Consider the following 25,709-nt stretch of genomic DNA (forward strand, 5'->3'; position numbering starts at 1 on the left):
GGAGAGAGCGACTGCATCGGTGGCTGTCGTCCAGCCGCCGCCATCATATGTACAGCAGCAGCGGGGAGCCAGAGGGACGGGTCGCCGTCCACCACTGCGGTGTTGGACCTGTAACCAGGTAGGCCACATCGCCCGGCTCTGCCCAAACGGGCACGGCGACGGCGCTACATCAGCGCCACGGGCTCCGCCGTCGCCAGCTGCCGCAGTGACCCAAGAGCCCCCATCATCGACATCAATGTAAATGGGCGCAAGTGCCGAGCACTCGTCGACACAGGGTGCAGCGAGACAGTGGTGTGGAAGGGCATGGTGTCCTGCTGGGAGCGGAGTGACGCCAGCTTGGTCGCTGTCAACGACAGCCCGGTGCTGTGCTGTGGGCGGGCTGTGGTCAGCCTTGGAGTGCGCGGGGCGACAGTGAGTGTGCGGGCGGTCGTCGTACCGGCCCGGTTGCTGGGCGTAGACGTGTTGCTGGGCATGACCGGCATTGACGCCCTGCAGGGCGTGAGTGTAAGTGGAGGATCCGTTCGCTTCGGGAGCGACAACCCAGTTGCGAGCGTCGACACGGCTGCTGTGGTGCAGCGTGAGGCCCCGCCGGAGCGGGAGGTGTGTCGAGCGGTCGACACGGCTGCTGTGGTGCAGCGTGAGGCCCCGCCGGAGCGGGAGGTGTGTCGAGCGGTTGACACGGCTGCTGTGGTGCAGCGTGAGGTCCCGCCGGAGCGGGAGGTGTGTCGAGCGGTCGACACGGCTACTGTGGTGCAGCGTGAGGCCCCGCCGGAGCGGGAGGTGTGTCGTGCGGTCGACACGGCTGCTGTGGTGCAGCGTGAGGTCCCGCCGGAGCGGGAGGTGTGTCGAGCGGTCGACACGGAGCCGGAGCTAAGGATTGACGAGACTGACTTCACGGCTGTGTTCGATGATGTGTGGACAGTCCGTTGGAAATGGGCCGGTGGCGTGGCTCCGCCCCCGCTTGGAAACTCGATAGCTCAGTACGGTGTGCCGAGTTGTGCGCGTGAAAAATTCGATGCAGAGCTGGCGCTGTGGATTAGTGAGGGCTGGCTGCGCGAATACGATGAGACGATGTACGGTCCCGCACAGGGATTGATCCCGTTGATGGTGGTTACTCAGGCAGCGAAGGACAAGGTGCGGCCGGTGTTAGATTATCGGGAACTCAATCAACACCTGACACGTCACACAGCCGACGCTGACGTCTGCGTGGAAGAGCTGCGAAGGTGGCGACGTCACGGACGCCGGGTCGCTGTCCTGGATCTGAAGAAAGCTTTTCTTCAGCTTCGTGTGGACCCGGCCCTGTGGCCGTACCAGACAGTCATCGTGCAAGGGCGGCGGTACTGCCTGACCAGGGTCGGCTTTGGGCTCAGTATCGCGCCTCTGATCATGAAGGCTGTGGTCAGGAAGGTGCTCGCACAGAGCCCCGGGTTGGCAGAGGCAGTGCTGCCTTACGCCGATGATCTGCTGGTCAACGAAGCGGTGGTCTCGGCTGATGAGGTTGCCGAGCACTTCGCTCGATTCGGGCTCACATGCAAGCCGCCGGAGCGGGTCGCGACCGGTGCACGTATGCTGGGCCTTCGTGTCGCCGAGAGCGACGGGCCGGCACTCCAGTGGAGTAGGGACGGGAAGTCACCAACGCAGGCTCCACCCGTGCTAACGCGGCGATCTGTCTTCGCGTGGGCCGGCCAGCTGACATCTCATGTGCCGGTCGCAGGCTGGCTGCGGCCGGCCGCTGCATGGATGAAGCGGACTGCCAACCGCCTCAGCCCGGACTGGGACACTCCGATCGTCAGCGAGGAACTACAACGTGAGGTGGATGAGGTGTCACGGCGGTTTCGAGCATGTGACCCGGCACGCGGCCAGTGGTGTGTGACAGGGACGAGCGTCGTGGTGTGGACCGACGCCAGCTCCATCGCCCGCGGTGTCGTGCTCACTGACCCTGACACGGGCGCCATCATCGAGGACGCGTCCTGGCTGCGTGCCGAATCGGAGAGGGACGTGCACATCAATATCTCAGAACTGGATGCCGCTCTCAACGGTGTCAACCTGGCGGTAGCATGGGGCTTCCGTCGCCTGACGCTCCGGACAGACTCGGTGACGGTGCACCGCTGGCTGAGTGACGCGCTGTCGGGTAAGGCAAGGCTGCGAACCAAGGCGCAGTCCGAAATGCTTATCCGACGGCGCGTGGCTGTTTTCCGTCAGCTCGTCATCGAGTACGAACTGGAGGTCACTATCGAGCTGGTCGCGTCAGCGGTCAACCGTGCTGATGAGGTGACGCGGGTGCCCAACGCCTGGCTGCAGACTGCCGACCAGCCAACCACTGATTCGTCCAAAGCACAACCGGTGGCTGTCGCTGCCATCACAAGTGCCTCAGCGAGTGACATCCGCACCATCCACGAAAACATCGGTCACCAAGGAGTGAGGAGAACGTTGTGGTACGCCCGACGTGAGCTGGGGGTGAGGCGGGTGTCAAAACCAGCTGTGCGAGACGTGGTCAGACGATGCCAGACGTGTGCCTCGATTGACCCGGCGCCGGAGCGCTGGCCCGGTGGGTCACTCGGAACAGAACGCACGTGGGATCGCCTGGCCATGGATGTCACCCACGTGCACGGCCACCCATACCTGACGCTGGTGGACTGCGGGCCGTCGAGGTACGCCATATGGCGACGGCTTCGCCGGGCAGGAGCTCTGGAGATTGTGAGTGAGCTGGAGAACGTGTTTCTAGAGCGTGGAGCCCCGGCGGAAATACTCACGGACAATGCGACAGAGTTCCGTGGCCGGGTCATGTTAGCGTTCGCGGCTCGCTGGGACGTATCCATCCGGTTCCGCGCTGCCTACGAGCCCGGCGGGAACGGCATCGTCGAGCGCCATCATCGTACCATCAAAGTGATGGTGGCCCGGCAGTCCTGCTCCGTTGCTGAAGCAGTCCATCGATACAACGTGACACCGAAGGATGGCAGTGACCCGGCCACAGCTCCAATCAACGGGGTGCTTCGACACCCTGGCCGAGACGTTGACGTGACGCCCCGCAGAACCTCAGACGAGCCTAGTGACGCCCTGCCGCTGAAGAAACCCGGTGTATACCAGGTAGGGGACAAGGTGTGGGTTCGGCGGCGGGGCGACCGATGTTTTGTAAAGTCAGACGAGGGTATTGTGACAGGCGTCGTTTCGGCCCAGACAATCGAAGTCGATAATGTCCCACGACATGTGCGAAACCTCCGACATCGGTTGACCGTCCCTGAATGTCCGAGGCCAGGGGCTCTGCGAGCGCCAACGGTGGAGTGGTCTGATGACAGCGAGTGTGATGGCGTGTGTGTGTCGCCAGCTCCGAGTGATGTGACGGAGTCGGACACGCGGCCGCCCAGCGTCGCTCAGTCCCCGGACCCCGATCCACCGACCGGGTCCGATGTGTCCGCAGACGAGAGTGAAACGTTCGTGCCTGCGACGCTGCGGCGTGGTACGCGTGTTCGAAGAGAGCCGGAAAGATATGGCGATGGTGTGCCAGAGGATGTAGTTGATGCGTTGATTGAATGACATGTAACATGTAGAGTAATGTGGTTCTTCAGAACCAGGGGGTGATGTAGCGTGACGCAAGGATGAATGTGAGCCGTATAAGTGTGAGTCAGCTTCAGCGTCGAGCTGTGAACCGGTGACCCAGCGTTGGTCATAGCCGCCGGCATCTGATGCCGGCAGGGCCGAGTTACACCCTGCAAGTAGCTGGGCCGGGCATGACGTATGGGAGCATGATTGGCTGGTTATGATGTGAGATATATGACGTATGACAGCGCGATTGGTTGGTGATGATGTGAGATGTGTGTCTGCGAGCTGTGGATGTGCCAGGAGGGGGATTGTGAGTTTAGTTGGCTGGAAGGTGTAGAGGAGAGCAGAATAGATCTTCTTCTTGTGCTGGACGGTGACTTTTAAGTCAGTACGACACCCGACCCTAGTTTTCTGGCTCATTGCTCAGCCACTCCCGGTATGGAGAGACAATAACTTGTAGTGTAGTGTGCTATCAATCGCTGCGCACATGTTTATTGCCGTCCTGCTCTGGTGCAATGCACCTACTGGGTGATTGATTAGGTGGCATAGGCCCTTCTCAGTGGCAGTTCCGACTGGTAGACACTGGCGTTTGGGATGCACCTCCAACGTTAACGTTGTTGACTCAATTTCAAAACCTCGGGTGTGCTTGCTTAGAATATTGAACTCGATGAAATTCGGCGTTTCGGATTAATATCAACTGCGCCTTATATCAGTTAGGTGCCTGGCAATCATTTTTTAGGCCTGGCAGTGCTGCTGACGAACTCGTACTGGGCTGATGGGGAGCTGGGCTTCTTTTGAAATTTATCTGCATTTGCAGTCAAAAATTGGAACTAAGAGTATCACGATTTTCCTCTGAACGTTTTTGATTTAATTAAACTGTTCACATTACTTGACGCTGTAGTCTGAGTACCCCGGGGTTTTCAGGAAGCTTCGCTCACCGCTGCTTGTCTGCTGGCAGGGGCGTAGGCAGGGGGGGGGCCACTGGGCCATGGCCCCCCCCTTGGGCGCCGAAGGCGCCCTTTGCGATTGGAGGGCGCCGAAGGCGCCCTCCAATCGCAAATGCAATTGTGATATAATCGAATCGAAAAACAATCGCGACTGGAGGGCGCCCTCCAATTGCGAATGTGTTTACAGGGAAAATACGGATGGAGGGCGCCCTCGGAGGACGCCCATTCCAAATACGCCCTCCAAATACGGTTGGAGGGCTCCCTCGGGCGCCCTCCAACCACATTTGTAGGCTGTAGCTCTCTAAGCGTAACGGTGGTCGCCTATGTAAGCCGCTGTCCTGTAAATAAGCGCCCTCTCACCCGAAGGCGCCCTCCTGTAGGTCGCCACCCTGCTACACATTGCCGCCCTTCTGCTGATCGGCGTCCTCATAATTATTGGCGCTCTCCTACCTATTGAGCCCTCATGTGAAATTTTGAAGGCCGCCTTTCTCCCTTTTGGCACCCTCTTGTTCAGTGCCGCCCTCCTACCTATTGGTTCCCTAGTCCTTCCTGTTGAATGTTAATCGGGGCCCTTCTCCTATTGGCGCCCTCGTGTAGATCGCCGCCCTCCTAACCACTGGCACCAACCTGTTGATCACCGCCCTCCTATCCACTGGCACCTTCCTGTTGACCAGCGCCCTCCGCACAGACGCCCTCCTGTTCGTGTCATCCTCTTGAGCAAAGGCGCCCTCCTCACCATTGCCACCCCCATTTTAATCGTCACCCTTCCGCTCATTGGCGACTTCCAGTTGATGACCGCCCTCCCACCTATTGGCGACCTCTTGTTGATCGCCACCCTCCTATTGGTGCTCTCCTGTTCCTCGCCACCCTCTTACCTGGTGGCGCCCTCCTGTTGATTGTTGATCGGCGCCCTCCTACCTATTGGTGCCCTCCTGTTGATCGCTGCCCTTCTATCCATTGGCGCCCTCCTGCTGCTCGCCAACTTCCTACCTATCGGTGCCCTACTGTCGAAACTCGGGATGTTGATCGGGGCTCTTCTACCTATTAGTGCCCTCCTGTGGATCGCAGCCCTTCTACCTATTGGCAACATCCGTTGATCGCTGCCCTCCTATCATTTATTTACTCCTTTGGCATGTTTTTCAACTTAGTCGTTCTATTGCACATAGTTGATGTCTGGCCTGTGAAAACTGCCACAAATGAACGTGCATTCAGCACAATGAATGAAGTATCTATACCTACCAAAACTATCTACGCTCTACGATGCATAAAACACGTCTTTGGTCTTAACGGATTGATCCTACTTTACGTGCATCATGGCATCTATATGGATTACGATTAAGTATTGTCAACAGGTTCGGGCGCAACAGCAGGCATCTGAAGTTTCGGTGATTGAAACTGGTTATGTGGGTACACTGCATGCATCTGTGAGAAGGCTATGAAGGCTGGTCTGAGGTAATTTGGATGATGTTTACGCATCTCGCGCTCCGGTATCAATCCGATACGGTGATCTGGTGCGTAGATATGCCACCGCCAATAAACTTTTATACATCGACACCCATGAGCCAAGCTTTCTGTACAGTTTGTGTGGCAGCGGCCCGACCAAACCTTAGGTATTTTTTACACCTTCAAATTTGGTAAAAGAGCGAGAGGAGCTTTGAACAGTGATCGTATAAAAGGCGTGCCTAAAAAGCGGAGGAAAAGGTTGTTTTCAAAAATTTCGCGCGCCTTCGGCGCAGCATTTCAAGAACACTTGACCTTTTGTGACCTGGAGTATAATGAATACACACGATGCAAAATCAATGCAGCACGACCTATACGAGGTTACGCAAAAAAAAAACTGGTGGCATGGTAAAAAACGCCTCCCAACCCCCCAACCCCCACTGAGCGATTTTTTATCTCGCGACCGTATGGCGCCCTCCTTGGGTGAGGTGGCGCCCTCCAAACCCTTGGCCCCCCCCTTCGCGATTTTCTAAATACGCCGCTGTCTGCTGGTCACTCTGATGATTCTGTCCTGTCTGTTAGCGCGTCCGTGCCGGTGGTCTGACAGACTCTGGCAGCGACTCAGTGCCCTGCTGGCAGCCGTCACGTTCGTATATTTGTAGCTGACCGTCTGAGGGCTTTGTCTGCACGCCACATCTGACCGTGTTTGCGTATCTCACCGACTGTCACTCTCCGTGCCTGTATGTCTGACCACCTCGCTGTCCGTGTCCGTATATCGGACCGGTCCCGATCCGTCTCTGCGTCCGACCGTCCCCGATCCGTGTTTCTGTATCTGACCGTCCCTGATCCGTGTTTCTGTATCTGACCGTCCCCAATCCGTGTTTCTGTATCTGACCGTCCCCGATCCGTGTCTGTCCTTCTGACGGGTGTCTGTGTATCTGACGTGGTGTGTGTGTGTGCGCGGCAGGCCGGCCGGTCACGAGGCGTCTCCGTACCAGCCGGCGGCCAGCGCGGCCATCTCGCCGCCCATGTCGCAGGGCCGGCTGCCCTACTCGAGCGGCGCCAGCGGCGTCTACCACCCAGCCGGCGTGGTGGTGACCGCGCCCGGGCCGGCGCCCTCGCACCACGACGTGCGCTGGCAGCAGGCCGTGGCGGCCGCGGCCGCCGCCGCAGCAGCGCCGTCACCCTACTCGGTACGCAACACACCGGTGAGTGGGCGAATTGGCAGATCAGCAGTTCTTTGTTTTTAGCAAGTTTTGCAGGCCGATACAATCTGTGTGGTTGCGAATGTGTTATAATGCTACTGAACAGCGGTCGGGACCGGGATGTCTTTCGTGCGGTTTGGTATATTTGTTGCCCGTGTATAAATACGGCGCCGGTACTCAGTTACTATGTGGCGCGGCCATCGGTGCTGACGCATCACTCCATTGTTATCGCGGCATGTTATTAAATGTCGCCCGTGTAATGCAGCCCCAATCTGCGGGGACGCTTCCGCTGGGCGGGCCGGTGGCGCGGCTGATATAACTCGTGTGCCGCTGCAGCCGTGTCGGGTGACGTCAGCCCGTCCGCCGGCCCGTATGGGCCGTTTGTCTGTATCAGAGCGGCGGTCACTGGCCAGGGCCGGCCTGCCGCCGAGCGGCGCCCGCAGAACTCCGCCATTGACCTTCGGGATCGGAGGCGACCGTTTGACCCGTCCACAAACCGCCGTCCGCTGTATTCATGCAGATCCCCTGTTTGGTGCCCGTGTTTATGGCCGGCTCTTGTATTGTATTGTATTGTATTGTATTGACGATCAAGAGCAATCCACAATCGGCGTGGCGATTACACTCCGAGTCCGAGCTGGTTGAAGATAACACAAGAAATACCTATACAAGAAAACGCACACACTTACGGATACGAAAATGCACAACGCGAACGCCGAACACGCACATACTTGGTGTAACCCGCACGAAGCCGCGTTCATAACTATACACACATACATACTCGTTTGCCTTCCATAGTCCAAGAGTCATGAGGCTAGCTACTATGGCTACTCTGGCTAGGCTTAAGCTCCTTTTTAACAGCACGGGCAAATCTGGCTGGAGGCAACTGCGTTAGCTCGAGGGGGAGAGTATTTAGGAGCGCCGCGGCACGGTAGGCGAATCTACGTTTTCCGGTCTCTAGTCGGGGTCGCGGTAAGTGGTAGAGGTGGTCTTGGCGAGTAGACCTTGCTCGTGTATGGGAATTTTTGGAAAATAGGGTCGCAATCTCCTCGGGTTCACCTCTCTGAATGGCCTTGTGCGCCGTGATAAGGGTATGGTATTCAGCCATTGTTTTAGGTGCCATCCAGCCGAGTTGGTCCCGGAGATGGGAGACATGATCAAATTTACGGCGACCGAAAATGACTCTAGCGGCAAAGTTAAGAATTTTCTGAATGCGATCGAAGTTCTTTTGGCTACCATTACCGAATACGGAGAGACAGTACTGGATCCGTGACATGACGAGAGCCACCACTAGTGTCTTGGTGACACCGTCGGGGAGATAGTGGCGGACATGGGAGAGGCCAATTAGGAGACCCGTGCACCGGCGACTGAGCTCGGACACATGCGCGTCCCAGGACAGGGTGCCGTCGAAGATAACGCCCAGGTTGCCCACCTGCTTGCATGGCACTAGTTTGGTGTCGCGAAAAGAAACGGTGAAAGCAGGTATGCTTCTCAAATTTTGCCGACTGCCGAAAGCCATGTCGGGAGTGTCGTCTTTGTGTTTGTCGGGAGTGACGTCACCGCTGGCCCGCACTGAGCGGCTTTGTTGAGTCGTTCCGACAACTGACGAGTCTGCGTTCCCTGGCGCTGGATCCGGCATGTCCGTCATCTTACAGGGCGGTCCCATGGACCTCTGGATCGACTCCGCTCCAGACAGGGCATGGCTGCACTGGCAGCTTTTGCTATTGGGGTTCGTTTTCGAACGCCACGAATCGGAATAGGACGGACAAAAAAAAAGAATAGGACGGAAAATATCACTACTAACGGTCGGTGAAGAGAGAAATTCGCTCGGGGCAATTTGGCTCAATATGTAACTATTCGGATTCTCCGAATGGAAACGAATCAGCATATCAGTGCTGCCAATTAGCCGGGAAACGAAATTATCTGAGCCAATCGCGGGAGCAAATTGCATTTCCCGTGTTCGTTACTCGACTGTTGACTCGGCACACAGTAATATACAAGTGCCGTCTTCCTCCAGAGGTCACAGTTGTGCAGAATATCATATATCTGAGCAGCATCGACCCAAATAATGATTCTGTCCGTCTGCCGCCGCGACTGTGCAGCCGAGTCACGGCCGGCCGTCAGCGTTACCGTGACGTGACGTGTCGGTGCCCCATCGCGGGCGCCCGTTACGGTCGGCGGCGAGCCGCGCTTCCCGCACGCTGGGAGCCGCCGCGGCACCGTTCCGACCGACGCGTTTCCGTTCTCCGCCGGCCTGGGAGCGGGACGTCCGCGGGCACCCGGCTCACGGGCGGTTTCGAAACGCCGCCGCCGGCCAGCCGCCGCCGCCGGTCATGGAAGGGAGCCGTGGACGCAGCACGCCGCCGCCGTCCCTGCGTCGGACGGTCACGGTACCACCGGGGTCGGCCCGTGTGTGTGTGTGTGAGCCGGCGGAGCGCGGCGCTGTCCAGTTGCGGGACCTTCCCGCGGCGGTCGGTACAAAGCGGGACCACCACTGTGTGCGCCGCACGACGGCCGGTGACAATGGCGCCGGCCGCGACAGGTGGCCGCTCGTGCAGCCACTCTGCCCGCCGGGTCGGCGCCGCCAGCGACGGCCTGTCCCCGCCGCGCTGCCCCGCTCGCGGCTCCGCGTGGGAGCAGAGTGCGCTCGGCCGGCGCACAGTGGGCCGATATGCCATTCTAGCGCGACAGGGCCTGAATCTTCGAACGGAACGCTTGGTTTTTCGCGAGTAATTCGCGTAAAAAACGGCCGATCGCAACGAAACTTTCAGTACCCTCGCGATAACTACTTTTACAGCTAACCTGAAAATTTCAATTCCCTGACCTTAATGATCTTTGACCTGTGACCTTCTTTCGAGACCATGTTTGGCCGGAATCGCGATTCAGCGTATGTCGGCTCGCATTAGCCGCGGTTTTGCAGTCTTTTCTTGGTTTAAAGCTTTCAAACATGGGATATTATGTTGCTCCCATGCATTAGGGTGGGTGTTAAGATCACCAGAAGGTCAGGTAAGGTCATTGACCTTTGATGACCTTGGTTCACTTTTTCGAGTTTTACATGTTTCTAGGCTAGTTTTTTTAGCTGAATTCGAATCTAGCAACCATTTGAACATTTACTATGCAGCTTTGGTGCCTTCGTAACATGTTACAAAGCTGTCAGAGGTGGTTGCCACCTACTGCAAATACCCGGTAAAACTCTTACTAGTTGACCTGACCTGACCTGACCCGACCTGGCCTAAATGTATGAAGACATCATCTATGATCGTAAATAATATTATATTCGTGATCAGCACCCAAAAAAACTCATAGCAGCCACCCTTTACGACGTTCTAACAGGTCCCGATTTTCCCGACTTTTGGGTCATTGACCTGACCTGGAAGGTCAACCGATGACCTAGGACCTTACAATTGGGTATCATCAGCTTCCTCTTGTCACGGGCAACACGCTCGTCTTTTCCGCGAAGCTCTAGCTTGATCAGGAGCGAAACGGCGGGGGGTCCAACGGACCCCTTCTATACGTTCGCGGCTGGAAAAACACCACTAGGAGCGAGGGTTAAGCCAAATCTGAGGGCTTATTTCAGAAAGACCGCTAAAAGAGCAATTGAATGCACTTTTCCGCGACGATGTAGCTCTATTGGTCCCCGAGGTAAGAGCCGGTTTTCGATAATTGTCGATAAATGCAACATTTTACCTTTGATGACCTCTGGTGACGTGACCTTTGACCTGACCTAGAAATGACTAATTACTCCATCTGGAATTTCGGGCGCTCTTTCGAATGCCACTTACTACGTGTTGCTATGTGGCCCAAGAGACGAGTTAGAAGGGGAGTGTTCAATCAACACCTCCCGGCCCGGCGCGTTTGACGCCGAGCACCGGTCCGGCGCGGGTTGATGTTTGGCTGCTACATCCAAAGTCGCAAAAAGTCGCAAAAAATGACTGTTGGATCTTGTAGTGCAATGAATCATTGACATGTAGCGAGATTTTCGAAGCGGTACTCTGCGGTACTTTTTTTGAAAGTCTATTTGTGTGTGACATCAATTATGTGAAATTATATTTTCGTCTTTAAATCTTTGCGGTGCCAATACATCATAACCAAGTAAGAGTTCGCCATTTTGATGTGGTTATGTGTGTTCTGCAGACCCGGAGCTATCGTTTGATGTATATAAATGTGGAATTCCTCCTCAAATTGTGATTGTTTTCGTGGATCAAAGATACGTTGTCGAAGAGTGCGGGGGACGAGTTCGGTCCAAACGATTCCGAAGTTCGTGTTTAAGCTGAGTTTTCGCCATGAAATAGCAATTGTGTTGTAAAACAAAGACCACAGCAGTGTAGTATGATCATTTTTGAACAAATTGGTATAGGTTTCATTGTACATCCACAAAGTTCGATTTTTTGCCCATGTCGTGCTAGACCTGGCGGTCGGCCCTGTGTGCGGCGGCCCATCCATCCGTCCTCTGGCTTCGCACCGCTCTGGCGGTATCATTTGGTACCGCAGCCTTGGGTCGAGGCAAGGTCACCGGCTCGGTCCGGCTGGGCTCCTGACCGGGCGTGGCGCGGCGTGACTGTGACCTGCCCCGCTGCCGCGCCCCGCTGCACGCTCGTCCGCCCGTCCACTAACCAAAACAGCCCGTCCGGCCGGCCGGCCAGCGCCGCCAGTGTGGAACGGATGGCCGAGAGGGATGAGTGGGTTGTTTTGCATCAGGCGCTGTCTGTGCAAGAATGACTGGCAAAGACTTTGTTATTCACGACCGAGGGGCGTGCCAGTCGCGGACATAAAGCGCTGCCAACGGCCGGCGGAGCGTGGTTACTTGGAACGGAGATGATGGAGCATATGGCGCTGGAAAGTCGGCCGACTGCAGCGCCGGCCATGAATGCAGGGTGTGTGGGCGGCGACCGTGATCAGATATCGACATGGGAGGAAACCGTTCGCCGGCTGTGCGGCGGCTGGTGCGCAGACACATTCAGATTCGATGGGGCCGTCTGGTATTTTCCAACGCGGGAGCTTTCGTCGTGGGCGAAAGGTGGCTGAAAATCCATAGTAAATTCTGTCTTTGTGTTCCTATTTTCATCCACCGTCTTAGATGGGCGACAACCTCGAGGGAGTAATTTTCCGTTCTTTACTTTGATGTTTATCATTTTTGCCTTCGAAAGCAGAGTGAATACAGTAACCAGGAAAATAGATGTCTGACAAATATATCCTCCAACCAGTTATTTGCCCCGTTTTGCGGAGAAAACATCTCAATTATTTTAAGTGATGTACTCATATTTTTTTCCTTCCACAGGGTAGCTTTCATTTTAATATAATGGCTTTCAAGAAAGAGGTAAATTTCGGCATTTTTTCTCCATGTTGTTTTTGTATCCTGTATCGGCTCTGCTGCGTGGTTTCTATGACGATACGGGCTGTGTGTGAGTGGGTTGGAGCTGGCAGGCGGCCGTCGGCAGCTCGCGTCTGGGACAGGCCGGGTGCTGACGGAGAGACCGGAATAGGGGCCGAGTGGGGTCGGCTGGCCGACACCCGGCTGGCACCGTGCCCGCTGGCACTCGCTGCCGCCGGGCGGCTATTTCCGTGCCCCGGCCGGGGCGGGGGCGGGGGCGGCCCGGCCGGCCGGCGGCTGTTTTTATCGATCGCGCGGCTCGGCTCCGACCGCCCCGAGCGGGGCACGGGCCGCCGTTCGTCCGTCCGTCCGACCGACCGACCGACCGACCGACCGGACGGCCTAGGTCCCCTCCGGAGACAGACTTGGACGGCGCCGTCGGTCATCATACTTTTTAGGGGTGGGGAGCAGTTCTCTACGCGATGGATTACCAACCTGTTGGATCTGCCAAAATATCATGCTGAGGAAGCTATCGCATCGTTAGTGCGATCATATGTTATGTTAAACGCAAGGATTGGGCACTTGACACATTGTGGAAAGGGATAATATCTCCTCTTGACTTTGCGCATTAGACGAATTGTGCGTCGCTTTGCTTTTTCGCATGGAGCGTTTTTACCATTAGTGTATGTGGAAGGTTTTGCTACTTTAATCGTTTTTACATCGGTGAGCGTGCACCGACTCTGGTGAATTTTGGCTCCATGATACGGAAGTCTTAAGGCAATTGTTGGACCCGGCAAGTTAAACCATGCTTCATGGATCACGATATCTGTAGTTGATCAGCAATAGAATGGCCTTGAGCTTTGTGCGTGTTTATTTTCCTGAGTCAGCGGCCGGTTTTCGGACTGATCGAGCGCCGGCTGACTGCCGACCGTATCAGCAGCGCTCCGGTATGCCGGACCACGGCTCGTATTTTGGCATGCAAGGCCTCAAGGCCAGCGACGAGCCATTGTTCAGCCGGGACACGAGTGGCTGATGTGTCGCGCTGATAAAGGTTCACTGCTCGCGCCTAAAAATATGGCCGTCCTAAGCGGGGAAGTTTTTGTTGGCCCGTCTCCGACGGAGCGGTCCATATACGTGTCCGGCAGTGGCGGAGTGGAGGGCTGCTGGGCGGCAGCGGCAGAGGGGTGGGGTGCCGGCCGTTAGGGCGGCGGCGGCCACATTACGCCACTGTCTGGCGGAGACCCAGCCCGCCGGGTCGCCGCCGTCATCACTGATGGCCGTCTGACGTGGTGCGGGGTGCCGTGGCCGGCCGCCAGCCCGCCGCCGGGCGCGTGTGGGCACCACGCAGCAGCCGGTCCCTACCTCTCGCCGGGCGGTCCGGTCGGCCCGGGCTGCGGCGGCCTCGGGACCGCGTCCCACGCTGGCCGCCGGCACCGCCACTCATCCAAGGGCACCGCCACTAGCCGAGCGTTGACCGAGATCGGGCCCGCTTTGGGACGGCGCTAAACCGGCCGGCAACAGCTGTGTGAAGCCGTAAAATAATATATTCCCGGAGCATCTGCGTTCCATGATCGTAAAAGAGCTGAGCGGGGCCAGAGTTCAAGGCTCGAATCGACTCGTAAGCCGATGATGACGATAGCTGGAAGTGTGTGGGGGTGCGACAGGGGAGGGGAAGAGCGCCATTCCCCGCCATCCGGCCGCCTTCCGTCCCCTCCCCACCCGCTGACTCACGCTGTTCTGATTGCGGGACAAATCGTGAGAGTCCGTGAGAACCTGCGGTGTGTCATTACCTGCCTGTCACCTGCTCGCCGGTGGCGGCGGTGAAAACGGGCCGCAGCTCAGCGACCGCCGGCCGACCGGAACGCCGGCGCCTCACGCGTCATATCGCCGCCCGGGAGCGTTCCGGAACGAGTCCGCATGGCGAGTTCGCGCAACCTCATGGTGCCGCCCGAGCGCCGGTCACGTGGCGCGGGAGTGCGCGCGCGCGCGCGCTCGCGGCCCGGGTGGCGACAGCGAGCTCGGTATCTGGGTGACGTCAGACGGTGTCCGACGTGCTTTATGCAGCCCGATTATGCATGCTGAGAGTGTTTGAGCTGGGTTCGAACAAGCCGCGATCGGTGTCACCGAGAGCGGCTGAATAATGCCGCCGGCGGGGCTCGGCGACGGCGCCGAATCTCCGCGTGCTCTCTGCCTGCGCTCTGTTGTATTCGCTGTAGCTTCGAATAATACGATTGGAAAAGGATCTTTTTCTTTTGTTCCAAGGTGAAAAAGTGGCAACTATACGTGTAGGCACTAGGCAGCTGGAGGACATTTGCTTACGATGCCACCTGGAACTGCTTGTTTGTCCTTGGCGAGCTCTTGAGGCTCTGATAATCCCCATGTCTTTCGTTCAGTCATCGATCCTTCTTTTCTCACCTTCGCTGAGTCATTTATCCTGCTACTCTCACCCGTCACCTTATGCATTCTGCATCTGCATACCGTCCACCCACTGAGCAGTGAGCAGAGCAACTGTCTGCCGAGCTCTTCTCTGGGTCCCATGAGACGCCGGTTTACCCTGCCCTCTCTGTCCCAGTGTCACCCTGCCCGCTCCGCTCCCGTGCCGTGTCCCCTTGTAACCACGCCCTGTCTCCGTGCCGTGACTGCTAGGTTTGTCTGACCGTCTCGGCGCCCCTGCTCGGTCCGCAGATGCAGCTGGCGAGGCTGGACGGCGAGCGTGACCGGGTCGACCGGCTGGCCGTGCCCCGAATGCACCTGCACGACCCGCATGCCGCCGCTGCCGCCGAAATATACGAGCGCCAGCGGTACAAACACCTGGTGAGTGCCGCCGCCGAGCCGAGCTGTTCCCGGAACTGACAACACGCCCCGGGATACGGACACAGTGTGGAACCGCGCGCGGAGGGGGGGGGGGGCTCGGCCGACTCACCGGCGGGCCAGGACTGGGGCGATGTTTATAGGACGGCCAGCGCGGCGCGGAGCGGTGTTTGGGTTTGCCTCAAAGCGGAGCGGCGGCCGGAGAGCGACCGCCGGCGCCGCGGCTAGATAGCGGTGCAAACTGCAAGGCCAAGGGTCGGCACCGGGGAGGGGTGAGGTGAGTAGGGGTCAGTCGGTACTCGACAGTTCGGCATGGCCCACTGGCGAGCGGCTGCTTTATTTACCGCGGCCGTGGACTCTGCACTCAAACAGCGGCAGCGGCTGTCCGCTGTGACCCAGCGCGGCCGGTCGGGCCGTGAGATCGTACCACTGTGGCGCCACCGCCACGTCGACGCCGCCACGCGTCACGTCACGTGACTCGTGATGTCAGCGCTCGCCGCGCGGAGCCGGGGCGGCGTGGTGACCCGGGGTCGGCCGGCCGGCCGGTGGGGTTGTGGGCCGGGGTGCGGGGTGGCGCCGGGGCAGCGCGATTGATTTCCGATGCCGGGCCGCGGCGTGCGTGGCGGCGTCAGGTCGCGCTGGCCGTCGCCTGGACAGGTCGGTCGACGGCGACGCTCGATAACAGGTGACACGCCCCGCGCCCGGCCCTCCTCAGGAGGGGTGAGCAGCCCAACTGGCCATTATACGGAGAGCGGCGCACCGCCGCTGTGTCGCGATGGCAGCCGGGCGCCGGCCAAACACGGTCGGGTCGCCGCCCACCGCAATTTATTCATTGGTTTTCGGAAGATGGTGAGCGACGGGTTTGGGATGTCATACAGTTTGGAAAAATATCCCAACTAAGCAGGGATCTATTATTGCAGACACCAACAAGGCTATTTATATGTAGGTAACTTACGCAATGGTTCTTCGATGAAAAGCACAAATTGTTGGATATATTTGTAGTGGATATTTAGAAGTTCACGAAGACTGGCGCGGGTTTGCGATTTGGTACTCCGACATCTGGGCCCAAAAATCAGCCCCAGCCTGCGTATCGGCTCTGACCAGGGACTGGGACTTTGGGGCTAACTCAGGCGTGTTTCTCATGGATAACGTTAGCGTCTTATTGATGTCAACGTCTACTGTGGGAAGTTTTTTTTTTTGCTATCGACTTTTTCATTATAGCACTTCTTGATTTTTTTCGATTAGTGCAAGCAAACTGAAAAGCTGTAGAGCGCTAACGTTTCTGAACGTTCCATCCATTTGGCCAGTACATTTTCGGTGCACATCGTGTGCCGTATTATCTAGGCGTCTGGGGTGATGTGCTTGTTCAAGACATAGTGCTGCCTCCGTCGAGTGGCCGATGCCGTTGCCGTTCGGGTATAGGTGCGCCGCCGGGGGTCGACCGGTCCGGCCGGGGAGGGGAGGGGCGCTGCTGTTTATCGGAGAGTACGTGCCGTGTTGTGTACTTTGGAGCGCGGCTGGTCGTGCCGGCGGCGCCGCCGGCCGCCACGTCTGGCGTTACTCTAGCCGCGCCGCGCGGCACACGTGGCCCGGCACGGGTGGGACGTGGTCGGCCGCCGCGCCGTGGCAAAGTTGGTCCATGCGGCCGTTACCGTCTGCCGAAGTTGGTCGGTGATTGGGCGGGCCGCCGCGCCCGGTCTGATTGCCGCTGAGACGTGCCGCCCGCCGACCGCCTGCCGAGACTGATTGGTACGCCGCCGGCCGGCCGGCCTGTGGGCAGCGCTCAATGGCGCGCGGCCCTCGGGTCCAATGTACCGTATGGAGCTCACGCGCGCTCCCTGATGGCCCTCTGTCTGCCGGCCGCTGGCGTGGGTGCTGTTGTGACCGGGACCACGTTGGTGGTGTCTAAGACGCGTCACGCACGCTCCGTGGCGCTGCAACGCATGTAAAACAACGATAGAGGAGCCGTGCTCGTGTACCTTGACCATTAGCCAGTGATCGAAGTTTAATGCCCGTTATTTTTCGTCCACAGCAACAGCAGCAGCAGCAACAACAGCAAAAGCAACAGCAGCAGCAGCTCCAGGCACAGCAGCAGCAGCTGCAGGCGGCGGCGGCGGCGGCTCAGCAGCAGCAGGCGCAGCAGCTGCACCAGCAGGCACAGGCTCAGGCGCAGGCGCAGCGGCGCCGCGAGGAGGAGGAGGCGGCTGCGGCGGCGGCGGCGGCGCGGCGGCCGTCGGCGGGCGCGCCCCACCGGCGGCCCACGCTGCTGCCGCCGCCGGCCGCGCACGGCCACGGCCTCGAGTACCCGAAGCCGGCGCACCTGTCCGCCGCCAACCTGAGCAGCCAGCCGGCGGCGCTGCGGGCCGGGCCGGCCGACGACCGGCCGCCGCCGCCGCTCCGACACCCCGCCTTCAGGCACGTATGGCTGACAAAGCCCGATAGGGCAGCACACACGGCCGTGACTGAAGCCGGGCTGAATTGAATGGACAATGAGCAACGTCATCATCGATTTTGTGTTTCATGCTGCCTAGCTATTCGTCAGTAGAGTTAAACCCAGTTCTGTGGACGTAGTTTTCCACGGTTCGATAATGTTGTCCGTTGCGTTACACGTTTGCTGTGCTAGTTTCGCTTACATTCTTGTTGGATGTAATCTATTCGACCAGCGTGAGGTTTAGCTGCTGGCTATGATCATTCATGTTCATGCCTAGGTCTGTGTTCGCCGCCTCAGCCGCTGACGTGCTCCTCCTGTCTCCACAGGGGCTACGGGGAGCGGGACGTTGTGCCGCACCTGGCCGGCCTGCCGGGCGCGCCCTCCTCAGCGGCGGCAGCTGCTGCTGCGGCCGCGGCCGCCCACCACCCTCACCACCACCCGGCGGCGGCTGCCAAGCTGCGCCTGCTCGACCGCGACCGGGAGACGAAGCCGCCGCCGCAGCCGCCGCCTCCGCCCGAGGTGCGCGGCGGTGGCGGCGGCGGTCTGACGGTGTCGTCCGCCTCAGACGTCCGGCTGCCGCTGCACATCGTCACCAGCGGCGAGGCCGGCGCGCCGCACAGCATGGTCACCGCCCAGCGGGTCAGTGTCCCGAGCACCCCTCCCACTCACACACACACACAGACACACACACCCCTCACAGGGAGACAGACGACAGGCGGCGGGCGGGCGCAGCCGGGGAGGGATGCTGGAGTGGCTCGGCCGGCGTGCCACGTCATGCCGGTCACGCTCGGCCGGCCACGACCGGTTTCTCCGGGCGTCACGCGCCGCGCGCCGCGTCACGGTCTCGGGCCGCGGGTGTGGCCGTGCCCGTCATCCCTGGAGAGGCGTCTGTCATGGCTGAGGGGCGGCCGGCCCAGCCGCGGTACCGCACCAGCCCGTCCCGCTCCCCGGCGGGACGCGCCGCGGCGGGCTGGTTGTGCGCCGACTCGGCCGGTGCGGCGGCGTGGGCGGGGTGGGGTCGATAGCCGGCCGGATCGCGTATTGATGCTGTCCTGTCGCTGGCAGGTGGGGAATGATTCATGGCTCTGCGCAATGGATTACTGTGACGCACAATCCAGGAACAAAGCGACTGAGCGCTGCGATCCGTACTGATGGTATCGGCTCGGCGGCGCTCGCCTGCCGGTAATGACACTGAGTCGGCCGATCTGGTGTGCGCGGGCGATTCCGCAGAGCTTTGCGGCTATCGTGGTATGCCTGAAAATCCACAGATCAATGTGTTCCAGGGAGGGAGTGAAGGGCAGGGGTAACCGCAAACACGCACCGACTATTACGGGACATCTCGTCCGCTCACTGCAAGGGTCGTCGCGTCACTGCTGGGATTACCATAATGCAGCAGCGTATGCGGGACAGGACGGGGGCGGAGTGGTCACTGAGGTCAGTGAGCAGAGGCCCCCGGTGCGTCATGCGGCGTGTCAGAGGCGTGACGCGCAGGTGCCGCCGTGCCGCGGTATTACACTCCGGATGGGGACGGTGTCCGGTGGGTACCGGTGCACCGGAAGCCATCAGACGAGTGCCGGCCGGGGGCCCAGAGCCGGCCCCGGGTCTGAGCTGGAACCGCCGCTTTGACGGTGGCTCTGTTGTCAATCAGTGTGAGAGCCCCGGCCGGCGCGGCGCTGCAGAGGGGGCTCAGCGCTACCGCCCGGCGCCCCGGGCCGCGGGCTGTGACGGGCGGGGCGCAGTTGCCGGCTGCCGGGGTCACAACAGTCGGCCAATAGCGGCGATCAGCTCGGACAATGTCCGCTGCGCTGCCTGACTGCAAAGTGGCTCGGTCGCCCCCCCCCCCCTTCCTCCGCCGCCGCTGCTACGGACGACGCAACACCCCTCCCCCTCGGTCACCAGGCCTGCTTGTCCGCTCACACCGGCCATCTTCGGCGAATGTGACGCAACGGCGGGTTGTGCGCCGCGGAGTGTTGGATCTGCGTTCGCCTGCGGTCGGAGGCGGCTGCAGCGATGGTGACGTGGCACTGTTTTCCTCGCCGCGGCCGCCCCACTCGGCAGTCGGCAATCCATCCTGCCGCCGCGCCCGGCGCCGGACGCCGCCCGTCTGACCGGTGTACGGCGCGCCGCCTCCCGGGCAGAGTGGCCGCTGGAATGTCCTCCGCGGCCGAGCCGCTCTCCCTCTCCCTCTCTGTGTGCTGACGACTGGTAATCGGAGGCGGCCCCCGCGGCTGCTGACCGGGCCGGTTCTCAGGCCGGTGTTTGCAGCTGAGTCACCCGGCGCGGCTGCAGAGGCGGTTCGGTGAACCGGCCGTGGGGCAGGGCGCCGGCTGGGTCAGCACGCGCCGGGTCAGGGGTGGCGCCGGCGCGCCGCTGACGCCGACCCAGAGGCCACACCCGCCCGGCGACGGCTGACACGAGATCGGCCGGCTCGGATGTCCGCCGACACCAGCAGCTCGGCTCCGCAGTGTCGCCGTCCCAAGCCGGCCTTGGCGACCGGGCGCTGACGCGGTGTCACCGGACCGAGTCTCGGCCGCTCCGCTGTGGAGGGGGTGCCCCGCCCGGGGCCGTTACCTCCGTCTGCCGTATTGTTGCTGAGCGCGTCCGTCCGTTCGGCCGGCACGTGGGGCCGTTAGCACCTGGGGGCGGGCCACTCACAAACACCGGCACCAGACGGCCGTCAGACAGCTGGACCGGCAAAAACGCGCAAAAACCACAACCGGCTCTCCCGTGGCACTGGCGCTAAAAACCGCCCCGACAAAAAGCTGTTTATTCTGCCAATGTCAGCGTGGTCTCGGCGTGGGTAGCGCGCTGGCCCACTGACAAAGCAGGGGCGGGGCGCCGCCGGTCGCCCGGGACGGGTTTGTGGTCGACGCGGCGCGTCCATCGCCGGCCGGCCGACTGGCGGCGGGTGTACCGCCCTCCATTACACCACAGCGCCGCGGGCTAGCCGAGCAGCGCGGCAGCACGCGTGACTGGCACATGCTATATTGGGAGCGCCGCGGGTGAACTCAGAGGAAATGGAACGGGGCTGCCCATACTGCACGCGTCGATGACTGTACTCTCACCGATTCATTGATCTACCGATGTGCATCGGTTTACTCACAAATTGGCGAGTTTGAACGGCAGAATAAACAGTCTACCTAAACGTTAACGCTACTTTGAGCATTGTTGATCTGACCAGAAATGCGACTTTAGAAACGGAACCGGGCCCAGGAAGTTCTAACCTCATGCTGTAGCTCACACAACATATGACTAAAATATTTTCCGGGTAGTCTTGTACAATTATAGCAACAACGCAATACGTGTTGCCAGGTGTGTACATATGTGGCTGACACAGGGCTGTCCGGGGACGTGTCCTCCTTGGTCCGTCCTGCCGGTTACCAACGGATGAGCTCAGCGCCCGCCGAGACGACACCGACGGTGCTGACGGCCGGCTGCTGACGGCGGCTGATTCACCATCCGGTGCTCGGTCATCAGCGCCGGCCGATGCTGACCGCTCCGCGCCGCTCCCGTCAGCTCCTCGGGCAGACGCGGCGACTCGCGCCTCTCAGGTTTAGGGCATCACATACCTCTAGTGGCACATATCCCCCTGGCAACGAATCTCCAAATGCGGCTGTAGCAACTCGTCCGGCCAGCTCAGCAGACACGGTCGCTGGGCGGCTACACGTGTGACCGGTGACCGGCGGCCCCTCTGACCTGGCCTCCCGTCCCGTCCCGTCCACAGGAGTCGTACAACCCGCAGACGGAGGCTATCTCGCCGACGCTGCCGGCCGATGGGCTGGACGAGTCGCCGCTCCGCTCCACCAAGGACGAGCTACTCGGTCAGATCAGCACTATCGACAGGGAGATCATGAAGGCAGAGTCGCAGATCGCCAAACTCAAACGGAAACAGGTGAGAGCCGAAACGGTCTGCCCGTCCGGTCAGTAAGGTGGATGAGCCCGCACGGAGAGCAAGTGCGAGGAGTACAAGAAGTGTGTGTTTGTTTGAGGGGGGGGGGGGGCTACGAGCCATTGGGTATTTGTGTTGGATGTTTCTGCATGCTAGTAAGAAGTTTGTAAGCTTGTGGAGCTATATTTTCGTAAATTTGCGTACCTACTGGTAGTATAACGACCCTGAAGTTACACGGTATACCTAGGTTTGTTTTCAAAGTTGTGCTAAGTTCCTCTTTCTGGTAGTAGCAACTTTCAGCCACGATCTCGGGCTTATGTAATCTTTTATTAGTTTCTATTAATAGTTAATTGCGTGGTATAACGCGCCTACGATGCTGCTGGCAATGGGCCTGTGTGTTCCGACTGTTCTCAGCTTTTGCTTTGTTTTAATCCACCCACGATCCGTCCTCCTTGCCTTCACACGTGTACGAAGCTCGCGCTCACCGCCGCCCGTTTGTGTGTCTGTGTGCAGAGCGAGCTGGAGGACCAGGCGAGCAAACCGGACGGCCCCGCCGAGGACGAGGACGAGAAGGAGAACAAGAACCGCAGTCTGGCGCAGATCATCTACGCCGAGAACCGGGTCAGTCAGCACGGTGGCGGTGTACAGGCGGTAGACGCCGGGCGTTTCATCACTTTGCTGATCACGGCAGTAATGATCGTGGGTTGATGGCTTCTGCAGACTCCAGGCTGCATTGATTACCTTAGTCATATCATGGAACGCCCCAGCGAACCCGTCGGTGCCTGGCGCGGCGTTTATGATAAACATTCAAAGTCGACGTAAACTGGGCCATCGTTTGAGCTGACGAGAACATTCTTTGGGTTTCACGTGGTATTGGAATGCTGTTGCAATAAAATCTCGGCCACCGTGTTGGCGTGGAGCTCCAAAGGCCTGCAGCCGTCATCGCAGCTGCGCTATTGTGATATTGCATACCAGCTGTGCTTCTCTTGGAGCGTTAGCTGACGGAAACATATTGTAGTGAATGCCTTAAGTTTTAGCGTCAATACGGAGAAGTCCAGCTGGAATGATGCCATTGCTATAACTCATTCAGCAAAGGTCATCGGGTCAGTTTGTCCCGTCCGAGGCTGTGTTTTATCATGACCTCTGGGAGCGCGGCCCGGCTTGTTTTTGTTGGCCAGCGGGCTCATGGTCCATCGTGTTTCCCTTGGGCCGTGTTTGTGTTGCTATGAATAGTTTCTATCTTTGAGCAGATGCCGGCCATGCCCGTGTCCGTGTCCCCGCCCGGCCGCAATCGCGCCGCTCTGTTTTAACTGGCTCTGTGGTCCGTTACAGAAGAAGGCGCGGCTTGCCAAGGCGGACCTGGAGAAGCTTGGACCGCCGGTGAGTGCTCGCTCGGCTGCCGCCGTCGCGGCTGTTGACGCGGCTGCAGGTGGACGGGTTATGCAACCCGCCGCCGCTGCCAGATGGCTGCCAGATCTCGTCATTGGCTGGTTCCCGGCCAGCGTTACGGCCCCCGTTAATCTGGAGATCATCAGCAACTCATTGTTACAACAGTCACTGAAGCGTTCTTCTATCTCCATTGTAGGATGAATTTTTCCTTATAATGCTAAACAATGCTGATGAGAACTAGCCCATTGCTTCCACGTAAGAATAATGTGTTTGCGCCAGCTTCTTACCGCTGCGTCACTGCCGTTACCCCACGGTCCGCGGTGTCGCTGCCCGCCGGCTGACCGCGCTATCCTGCTGCCGTTCCCAGGCGCCGTCGGAGGAGCAGAGCTCGGACGGCGGCTCGGCGCGCCTGTTCACCTCCAGCCAGCCGCTCTACAACCAGCCGTCCGACACGGACATCTACCAGGCCAACCAGGCCGCCTTCAAGGCGCTCAAGCCGTCGCTGGTGTCGTACGTGCGCCGGCGGCGGCAGCGCCAGGAGAGTCGCGCCCGCGCCGTCGTCGACGCCTACACGGAGAAGATGACCGTCTGGATGCGGCAGATCGAGCGGTTGGAAAGCCTGCCGGTGAGCCAGGGCGTGGGAGGGGAGGAAGGGGAGGGCGTGTCGATTGAATGATGAGACTGATCCGTCTGGAAGGGACCCGCGAGGGACTCCCGTACAGTTTTCGTGTCAGAAATATTCGTACCCTGATGTGATCGTGAGCTTAGCTGGGCATTGCGGTTAGGCTCCGTGCTCTGACCGTTCCCCGTTACCCGGCGTTTCACAGAAAAATCGTCAGAAGGCGGCCAAGAACCGCGACTTCTACGAGAAGGTGTTTCCGGAGATCAAGAAGGCGCGGGAGGAGCGGGAGCGCTTCAACCGCGTCGGCCGGATGATCAAGTCGGACGCCGAGATGGAGGAGGTGATGGACGGCATTCAGGAGCAGGAGGTGAGCTGCGCGCGCCGCAGTCGTCTTCAGACCAGACGGATGGATGTTGATAGTTTGTTGTTATCGTCAACCATTGCGGAAGTTTTAAGGGACTACGAGTTGTTACGTTTGCCATTAGAAATGGCGATACCCGTGATCCATTGATCCATTTTCACGAAATCATCTGAACTCCAACGAAGTATGCCTCACGTAGTCCCCCAGTACAGTCCCGTCCAGTGGCATCGTTCCCCGTCGGCCCGGCTGACCACCTTGTCCGTGTTACAGAACGAGAAGCAGAAGATGAAGTCGCTGGCGGTGATCCCGCCGCCGCTGCTGGACGAGAGCCGGCGGAAGTACGTGTTCCACAGCACGGACGGCCTCATCCAGGACCCGATGGCCGTGCACAAGGAGGTGCCCAACTACAACGTGTGGACAGAGGCCGAGCGCGAGGCGTTCCGAGAGCGCTACATGCAGCACCCCAAGCTGTTCCACATGATCAGTGCGGCCATCGAGGGAAAGACCACCAGCGAGTGCGTCAACTACTACTACATGAGCAAGAAGCAGGAGAAATACAAGGAGCGGCTGAAGAAGGCGCGCACGCGCGGCAGGAACCGCGGCCTGCCCAAGCCGGCGGCGCCGCTGCCGCCCGTGGAGGTGATCGGTGCCAATGTGCAGGGTGTGACCACGCGCGGCTCGATGGCGGCGCTGCAGCAGCGCGAAAAGGCCGGCGGCGCGACGGCCGCGCCCGGCGCTGCCGTCAGCAGCATAGTGTCCGACTCTGTGCCAGACGAGAGTGCTCCCCCGGCGCCGGCGGCCGCGGCCGCTGCGGCGCCCTCAGAGAAGCCGACAGCCGCGGCGGCAGCGCCCACCCCGCCGCCGGTGTCCGTGCCGGCGTCGGCAGCGGCGGCGGCGGCGGCGCCACCTCCTGCGACCAACGCCACCGGCGACCAGACCACCAGGTGGGTGACGGCTGCCGTCCGTGCGCGGCGCGCGGCGCGCTGTTGTCGCGACCTTCCCGGGCCGGGGCCAAGGTCGTCGGACGGTGACCGGCCGGTCTTATCGGCCGCGTGGGAAAGCCTGTCCCGTTGCGGGCCGACTCCGTGCCGCGGCATTGAGGGGGCCGCTCGGCACCGGCCCCGGCCCGTCAGCGGTCTGACCCAGTCAGGCCGGACGTCACGGACCGGGTGTTCGTGACCGGGGCCGTCAGCCGCCGCCGACAGCCGCCGACAGCCGACAGTCCCGGGCTAATTAATGATATTAATAGCGCCACCGCCGCTACTGCTTGATGTGTCAAAGCAGCGGGATTCCCTGAATGTGCTAAAATCTGCGTGACCTTTGAAGGGAGCGAAGTGATTATCTGCCTCCTGGTCCATAAATAGCACGGCCATCATAGCGTTTCCCAGAATAATGGGGGAGGCTATTTGATTTTCTGCCTTTTTGATCGCGTTTGAGATACGAACATGAGAGCTGCTGTGCCCATATTGCTTTGCTTGAGTGTGCTTGTACCGCCACGCTACCTCAAAATGTTAATTTATGTTTTTGGGAGTAACTTGCAGGGCATCAGTCAAAGCCACTTGGCTATTACCCTTTTCATTTTCACTTGTGACTAACGACACTAAATTAGCGCCCTTTTTGGTAACGAATCTTCGTGACATGAGAAGAGAAGCCCATAGTAAAATGGTGTGCAAATAAGAATCACCAGTACCCTTTCGCTACCATAGCGCTTAACTTGCTTTTATTTATTCATATCATCATAGATAACATTAGAACTATAACTGTTC

At 59.5% G+C, this 25,709-nt stretch overlaps 1 protein-coding gene across 1 annotated transcript in view; it reads left to right on the plus strand.

Annotated features, from left to right (window-relative positions):
* LOC122380102 (nuclear receptor corepressor 2-like) overlaps positions 1-25,709 on the plus strand; it is a 78,076-nt gene that overhangs the window by 42,238 nt on the left and 10,129 nt on the right. Inside the window, exons 2-11 of the mRNA XM_043362920.1 lie at positions 6,895-7,135; positions 15,087-15,254; positions 15,967-15,971; positions 18,009-18,321; positions 21,407-21,574; positions 22,085-22,192; positions 22,904-22,951; positions 23,328-23,585; positions 23,788-23,949; positions 24,214-24,887. Of these exons, the coding sequence (XP_043218855.1) occupies positions 6,895-7,135; positions 15,087-15,254; positions 15,967-15,971; positions 18,009-18,321; positions 21,407-21,574; positions 22,085-22,192; positions 22,904-22,951; positions 23,328-23,585; positions 23,788-23,949; positions 24,214-24,887 (2,145 nt within the window). The remainder of the gene's footprint in view (positions 1-6,894; positions 7,136-15,086; positions 15,255-15,966; positions 15,972-18,008; positions 18,322-21,406; positions 21,575-22,084; positions 22,193-22,903; positions 22,952-23,327; positions 23,586-23,787; positions 23,950-24,213; positions 24,888-25,709) is intronic.

The sequence above is a fragment of the Amphibalanus amphitrite genome, unplaced genomic scaffold (assembly GCF_019059575.1).
Source record: "Amphibalanus amphitrite isolate SeventyFive unplaced genomic scaffold, NRLGWU_Aamphi_draft 000091F_arrow, whole genome shotgun sequence".
Lineage (NCBI taxonomy): Eukaryota > Metazoa > Arthropoda > Thecostraca > Balanomorpha > Balanidae > Amphibalanus > Amphibalanus amphitrite.